The 8,341-nt window shown below is 38.6% G+C and overlaps 1 protein-coding gene across 1 annotated transcript in view; it reads right to left on the bottom strand.

Annotated features, from left to right (window-relative positions):
- Positions 1 to 1,493: 1,493 nt before the first annotated feature.
- LOC125234444 (tyrosine-protein kinase hopscotch) overlaps positions 1,494 to 8,341 on the bottom strand; it is a 29,837-nt gene continuing 22,989 nt past the window's right edge. The window contains exons 15-22 of the mRNA XM_048140688.1: positions 8,014 to 8,091; positions 7,770 to 7,882; positions 6,987 to 7,187; positions 6,454 to 6,606; positions 6,115 to 6,285; positions 5,601 to 5,773; positions 4,362 to 4,511; positions 1,494 to 2,625 (exon numbers count right to left, since the gene is read on the bottom strand). Coding sequence (XP_047996645.1) covers positions 2,487 to 2,625; positions 4,362 to 4,511; positions 5,601 to 5,773; positions 6,115 to 6,285; positions 6,454 to 6,606; positions 6,987 to 7,187; positions 7,770 to 7,882; positions 8,014 to 8,091 — 1,178 coding nt within the window. The 3' untranslated portion in view covers positions 1,494 to 2,486. The remainder of the gene's footprint in view (positions 2,626 to 4,361; positions 4,512 to 5,600; positions 5,774 to 6,114; positions 6,286 to 6,453; positions 6,607 to 6,986; positions 7,188 to 7,769; positions 7,883 to 8,013; positions 8,092 to 8,341) is intronic.

Here is an 8,341-nt window from a genome sequence, read left to right as displayed (position 1 = left end):
TTGCGATTAATTTTTAACTTTACCAATATCAAAAGCAGCAAAAGCACTAAGCCCTCCCATAAACTATATACCTAGACTCAAATATTAAAATTATGTTAACAATTAGATCTTATGAAACATTAAAATTATATTGCAACCATTTTCTCACCAACTTTCTCTCGTTAAATCGATAAAACAATATGAGTAAAACCACTTAAAAATAAATAAGACTATAAAAGTTATAAAATGAAACTATGAAAAAGTTACAGATGAAAATGCTTTCAGGAACCATAATATGATCATTATTACTTACAAAATGTATAACTTAGAGTGGTACCATACGATATGCAAAAAAAATATCGCATCATTACTACAAGATATATTACAACATAACATTATATGCGATAAAGATGATTTACCCGTTTAGTTATTCATGAAAGAGGCAAAAACACAGAACATAATGTACTAATTTATATAATTAGTACTAACCTTTAAACTACTACGTTATCATCAGAATACCTTATTTTCGAATTTCAAAATCTTTATACATAATACATATTTTTATTGTTATACGAACACTATAATTTAGTTTCATTTCGTAATTTACAGCAGATTTTGCTTGTTTTTTGCTGGGTCTTTTTTGTGAGCAACAAGACTACACGTCCACTGAACAACGTTTCATTGTAAAATAGTCATTTCTGATTCGGAGCAGGCAAGCATTTGACGACCGACTGACTTTAACGAATTCGGAGCAAAATGTAACAACAAAAAGATGATTTGTTATTTGTAGGTACATAAAATGTTAGCGATTACATGATAGAAAAACATATATATATACATAATTGCACATTTCCTCTCGTACACTCAAAATAAGAACACCAAAAGATATTCCAATGGCAAGTGAGGCAAAATTTGTCATATAGATAGAAAAATTGCAGTTGCTCAACTACATAACTTGACTGAGCCTACTAAACAAGCAACTGAACAAAGAGATGTGTATAGTCGTACACATAACAGTGCATGTTAATAATAAAGTAAGGACGGGACGCTAAGCACGAAAGATATCGTAGATTAACCCGCCATTTCCATTTCCAATAGGCTAGTTTCCTATACTTAAAATAAAATATTTTATGCAGTGCACGAAATAAAGCACCACATAATTAGAAGAAAAATATGAACATTAGTTATGTTTAAACATAATTTCTATTTAATAAGTCAAAAAGAAAGATATAAAGTAAATTAATAGGCTAGTTTCCTACTAGTCAAATCAGCTTCTTTTTAAGAACTGTCAAAACGATTTGCTAGTATGGAATTAATATGAAATACTGAGGAGTGACGTCACGGTCAATTCATTTACTTTTTATCTTTCTCTTTGACTTATTAAATAGAAATTTTGTTGAAATACAACTACTGTCCATATATTTATTCAAATTTTGTGGAGCTTTATTTCGTGCAATGCATAAAATATTTTATTTTAAGTATAGGAAACTAGCCTATTGACCGTGACGTCACTCCTTAGTATCTCATAGTAATTCCATATTAAGAAATCGTTTTGCCAGTTCCTAAAAAGAAGCTGATTTGACTAGTAGGAAACTAGCCTATTTGATCGCACGCACGTAATTATATTGCTGCCACGCTCCCTTAGTGTTATTCATCGCGGGCGTGATGCAACATAATCATGGCATGTGTTATTCTTGCTTACTGTACTTACTTTCGCCATATAATGTATTTTAGACACTCCATTGTCTAACTTTGTTATTTAACAGTTACGTAGAAAACAACGCCAAAAAATAAAACCGTTTAATACCACGACATGTGTTTATTTAAGTTTTCAATGTCAGGCCTTCCCGCGGCTGGGGGGACGGTGCGTAACGCATTCCCCACTCCGACGAAGAAAAAAAAAAGTGAGTAATTGCTGTTTTCAACGATGCGCTGTCTACTCTATTACACAGAACAACCATATATTTACATTGCACATTGCACAACAAATGTGAACGCGTACTTTATAATTATAACGCGAGAACGAAGTCTAAAATTAATAACATTTCATAATTATCAATCTTATTAAAAGCACGCCCTTTGACGACGATAGTGGAGGACATAATTTGTATCATCTTTGGTTATTAAAATTACTAAAATTACTAAATTTTAATTTGAACGTTGAGTTTCGTAAGTTTAAGAGGATTTAAAATATGAAATGAGTTCCATTCGCTCGTCATGTTTACAAAAAGTAATCGAAAACCGATAACAGTCAATCGCAGGGACAAAGTTATGGGTTAAATCAAATTATGTAAAAACATTTTCCATAATGCCAATATCCAGAGAGGGAAATGATCCACGTTTTTTTGCAAAAACAGCCGTACCCTTTCCTCAAAGGAACTCCTAAATATGTCGGGCGCGAGTTCTGACGACACATCTATTCGTCCAGTTGCATGTTAACATATCTCAATAGGCGACACGTATAGGTCAATCTTTAATTATTTACCTTTGAGCAGGTATGAAGCCGCTCACTTGTACTCTTCCATGAAGCGCTTGCAGGTGTGCACGAGGTTGATGAACGTGGGCCGCTGCTTGGGGTCCAGCTTCCAGCAGATCTTCATTAGATGCTCGTACAGCTCCCATGGGCAGTCTTTTGGGTTGGGGAAACTGAGACAAACAGATTTTTTTTTATTGTAATTTGCGAGTTTTCAAAGGTTTAGATTACTATGAAAAAAGGTATTTGAGTCATTTTATGGCGGTTGGTGCTTACGTCGCATATCATCACATTCGTATTGGAGGGTAAGGTACTAAACCGGGATAAGGAACTTTTATACCCGAGGGACGTCACATAGATGGTCGAATAAAATAAAACAAGATATGTCTTATATGACGAAAGTGGATGAAGTGCGCGGTCTCGTTTTCATAAAATACTAGCTTTGCCCGAGGCTTCGCTCGCGTTTAATTCGATAATTGCGGAATGCTCCATGCAAACTCCCCCCTAAATTTTAGGGAATTGAGGGGTTAGAAGAAGACAAAAAGTAGCCTATGTCACTGTCCATCCCTGAGATAGTTGACTATCTCCACTAAAAAAATCACGTCAATTCGTCGCTCCGTTTTGCTGCGAACGACGGACAAACAAACACACACACTTTCACATTTATAATATTAGTATGGATAGTACTTAATTTCCTTTCTAAATACTCAATATTATTTTAAGTATAGTTTCAAGCCTAAGGAGGCCTTAACCTTAGCACGGACCTAAATGGCCACGGAAACTCACAAATCTACTTTACACTCAGTTTGATGTAAAATGTGAATATTCCAAGAAGAACATGGTTACCACATTTATATGGAGATGTAGTTGACCATTAACCTCGACGAGTACAACACTAGAAACTGTCTGCACTCCAGGGAGCGCATATCGCAGACCAAAATGCATTGTTATGAAACAATAACAAATAACAGTATTACATCGTTTACATAGTAAGTTTGTATTTAAAGTTGTATTTCATAACGTTATTATGCTTAACATGCATAAAGCTATTACGCGAGACTTTATTACGTCACGTTTAACGTGAAAATTATGTTAAAAATCTCATTATCGGTAAGTAGGGATAAGCTCGAGCGACGATATAATAAAAAGCTATTTTATGTCATTAATGTCATAATAAGTTTCAGTAACAAAATTAACGATGTTAAAGCAAATATAAACATTAATCTTACATGTGAAAGACATTTTTTTGTACATTATGCTAGTAATAAATGAAATTTCATATAATTAAGTCTCGTTGGTTAAAATTTACGTACACAGTTCAAAAGTAATTATTTTAAACACAGAAAAATAATGTATTAATAAATTTATCAAATTAATTTTATGATAAATTTATTTTTGGTCTAAATTTTAATTGTGTTGAAGGTAATGAACATGAAAGTTGGTGCCAACTGGACAATTATGATGAGTCCTCAAAAATACTTAGACGGTTAATCAAATCTTTGCACCATAAAAAGACGGCAAATTATAATAATGTAGTGCTCAGCGACCAATTGTCCTAAACCTTGACGTTGGCGGAATCATCGACGAACCATAACACATAAAAATTGATCGAAAGGGGCGAAGGTTTCATTCCCACGGAAAATTTGAATTCGCGCCTTTTTAGTACCAAGATTTGGTTGGAATATGGCGTTCGCGCCGCACCGTACCGGACACATGCCGCTCTTCTCAGGTAACCTACATAAACAATTCGGCTCATAGACTCACCAGGAGGCTCTCTCCAGGGGCCGTTCGTCATCAAACTTGTGAGCACTTCGACGGTAGCGCGCGATAATCTTCGACGCAGTCATTCCGTACGACGACGCCACTCTTCACAGGTATCCTACATGAACAATTTGGCTTCTAAACTCACCATGAGGCTCTCTCCAGGGGTCGTTCATCATCGAATTTAGGTACTTCGACGGTCGCTCGCGTGAATATCTCCCACGCGGTGACGCCATACGACCAGACGTCACTCTTCGTTGAGAAACTGTACGGCTTGACGGCGGACTCGGGGGCGTACCTGTATAAATCAGTTATTTATTTAATTTTAACTACTAATGTCGCTCACTTAACCTTTAGAACAACACTGTTATATGAAGAACAGCGTATGGCGGTCAGCAAAATATTATCAGTGCGTGACGATAATTTAACACTCGTCAACTCACGCGCTGATCTAGAACAATATAATAATTTAATAAAGTAGTCTAAGTTTACAAATGTGACTTTTACTCATTCAACCACGTTCCTCTAAACAGCGAATTCGTTAAAAATTTAATTTTCTCATCTCCGCTACTGTAGCTTTAATCATAGTTTTAATATTACAAAGAACTGAACCGCTAGAATGCATTTTATGAACAATACTAAGGTTAACGTAACCGTCTATAAGGAAAGACCGTCTACAAACATTTAGCCGCTTTAACTCTGCACACATACTACTCACAAAAAGTCGATAGAGCACAACTCGCTCTCTGTATACTTGTATCGCTTAGAGTTCAGACTTTCCTCGACTGTACTTGTTCACTACGACGATAAAACGCATCGACAGCACGATGCCTTTTTTTGATAATTGGTCCAATTTCCTAGAGTAAAGTGTTCTTTTTTTTATACTACGTCTGTGGCAAACAAGCATACGGTCTACCTGATGTAAAGCGGTCACCGTAACCTATGGACGCCTGCAACTCAAGAGTGTCACATGCGCGTTGCCAACCCATTAGAAACCTGTACACTCATTTTTGCTGTGTTAAGTACACAAGTTCCAAGGAGGGTTCGGCTTGCTGACGACTCAAATGACAATAGACGGAACAAATTAGTTCCGTAGGTGCCTTCCGTCACCAGCACACCGCACCCTCGTTGAGCTCTGTTCTAAAAATGTAATAGTCATTTCAGGGCACTGACCAGTTGACGGGCAAAAGCCTTTCAGCGTCTTGAGCCGGTAGTTGTCTTCCTCTCGAGGTAAGATCGGGCTAACCCGAAGTCAGATCTTCACGTGGTACTTGTTCACTACGACGATATAACACGTCGAAATCACGATGCCTTTTATGACAATTGCATGGTCCATACCCTAGAGTACAACGTTTTAAAAATTTAATAGTAATTTTACATCACTGACCAGTTGACGGGCAAAAGCCTCAGCGTCTTGAGCCGGTAGTTGTCCTCCTCCCGAGGTAAGATCCGGGCTAGCCCGAAGTCTGAGATCTTCACGTGGTACTTGTTCACTACGAGGATGTTGCGCGTCGCTAGGTCACGGTGCACGATGCCTTTTGAAGACACATGATCCATGCCCTAGAAATGAAAGGTCTTTAGTATGTGTGTCTGGTAGTATTATTGAAATAGTAACAGTCAAACTTGACGTTCTGTAATCTTACCATAGGTGGCATTTTTCAAAATATGGAAATGATAATTAATACCCCTCTGAATGCCACGTTTATAGTACGACGAGTCATCATAAGTACACGAAAGTAGTCTGAAGTCGCGCGCGTCATTTGAGTACTCAGAAACACCAGATCCGGACAGGTACTTTAGCAGACTCTAGTAGTTGCGTTGTCGCACGCGACTCCATACACCTCCTAGTTTTACTAGACTGTCTAACATCCACGAGCTCGTGGTAAGAAGGGAACACTCACAGACGCGATGTCGAGGCAGTACTTGAGCAGGTGCGCGGTGCGCAGCTTGTCGCCCTGGAACTTGAGGTAGTAGTTGAGCGAGCCCTCCTCGAGGTATTCCATGACGATCAGCACGTCGCCGCCCGCCCACGAGTAACCGAGAATCTCCACGATGTTCACGTGAACCAGTGACTGAAAGGGAAACGTGGTTTTAATATGGCTTGATCAATTATTTTATACTGGAGAAAGTGTTCGGTTATTTTTTTAAATATATAAGTAGCAGTATACTTTGGACCGGCAGCCAACAAACTAACACAGCTTAGACAACCTAAAGACGAGTCCTCAGCCGCCCTGTATTACCTTCATGATCTCGAGCTCGTTCTTAAAGTCCTCATACAGCGTAGAGTTGCGCTCGGCGGCGTTCCGCGTGAGCTTCTTCACCGCCACCTCCTTGCGGTCCGACTCCTGGTTGTCGCACTCCATCACACCTTTGAACACGTGTCCGTAGTTACCCTGTTTAAGAAAATTTAAATGTTATTAAGATTTTAATTAAAATACAGTCGACGACACGTAGAATTGTTAATTTATCCTTTTAATTACATGACATTACGACTTTAAGCGCACGTCTTCGTGAACTACACGATTTATAACACCTATTGAAAACGTTCAGTGTAGTAAACTTCTACGTAGTGCTAAATGATTTAATACTGTATTTTCACGGAAACTTTTGAACGTGTTATGCTATTTCAGTCAGTCTTCGTAAAAAACGTACCTACTAAAGATTAACTGAAGACAAAACAGAAGAATACAAACATTTCCGAGAAAACCGCTGATAAAACATTATATACTTACAGCGACCACAGAGACCCAGCCAAGCTAAGAACGATACTCACGCTGCCGATCCTGCGGTTGAGCGTGACGAGGTAGGTCTTGCCCTGGCTGACGATGGACTCCATGAGGCGCGGCTGCGAGCCGGGCAGCTCGTCGTCGGCGGCGCCGCCCGCGGAGCTCAGCGAACGCGCCGACACGCCGCCGCGCAGCCCGTACGGCAGTCCCAGAGACCCCAGCGAGTTGAAGCTGCGGCTGTCGCCGAACTGAAAACATGCCATTATTTAATCTTTTGCACGCTTTGCCTCTCGCGTCAAATTGTGGCCTACACGCCAATACCTCTACTAGTAAATAACCCTTATCTGCCAGCAGGACGATTACATTGACAGCGTCCGCCATAGCAACTTTAAGCGTTGCTGGTGTCGTGGGGACGACAGCACACGACGCCCTGAGGCGTTCTTGGCGGTCAAAGGGTTAAAAGTGCTGTCGAAATACCACTTTTCGTTTTGAGAATTGTTTTTCGTAAAAAAATTAGAACAAGTTTTTATCGCTGAGTGACTATATTTTTCCTTCAACGGATCACTCTGTTTTATTATACATAAGTGAAACTTAGACACCTTCCCCACTAACTGTCCGGAAGAGACACTAAACCCCGGTTACATCCGAGTCATGGAGGTCAAGGGACCTTTGCCCAGTAGTGGACGCCATTATAGGCTAGTAAAAATAGTGAAAAATCTTTTAAAACAATCATCATAATTATTGTTTCACATTATCCAAACTTCCAAAGTAGAAATAAAAAATCGAATTAAAAGTTAAAAGCTATACAAACATACCATGTTTACACTTACCGAATTATTGTACTGTTCGGACAGCGTCCCGTTCATAGACTGCACGCTGCTGTCCTCTGATATCAACGATTTGTTGCTACCCGCGTCGCTTTCGCTCGGAATGAATCTGTCACCTAAAAATAAACTTCCATGTCATTTTCTGTCATTGATCAACTTGAAAATAAAAGTGAATAAATTATCAAGTACTTGACATTATTAAAAAAAAAAAACAATTTAATAGGCTTGTTTTTCTCAAATAACTTACTGGAAACTGTATCAGCGTGATCCATGTTGTTATCTAGAGAAATCTTTGGTTCTTCATATTGGTGTACAGGTACGTATTCTGCGAAAAAAGTCACTAGTATAACTACAACTCTCATTACTTTTCTAATAAATTTAAGACTTTACACATGCAAATACTGATTGCATGAAAAGACACTTCTTCGCGTACGATCTTCTTCGATTTTTACGAGGCACCTGTACGACATAACACTTTAAGTTCTCTTTTGTACACATTTTTTAAAGACACACGCGGGTCGAACATTATCACCTTTTATCCAAACTGTACAACACCTGTAGAACAGCTTAAAACA

The sequence above is a fragment of the Leguminivora glycinivorella genome, chromosome 16, assembly GCF_023078275.1.
Source record: "Leguminivora glycinivorella isolate SPB_JAAS2020 chromosome 16, LegGlyc_1.1, whole genome shotgun sequence".
Classification (NCBI taxonomy): Eukaryota; Metazoa; Arthropoda; class Insecta; order Lepidoptera; family Tortricidae; genus Leguminivora; species Leguminivora glycinivorella.
Note: the sequence above shows the minus strand (reverse complement) of the source record. Positions and strands in the feature narration are given on the sequence as shown.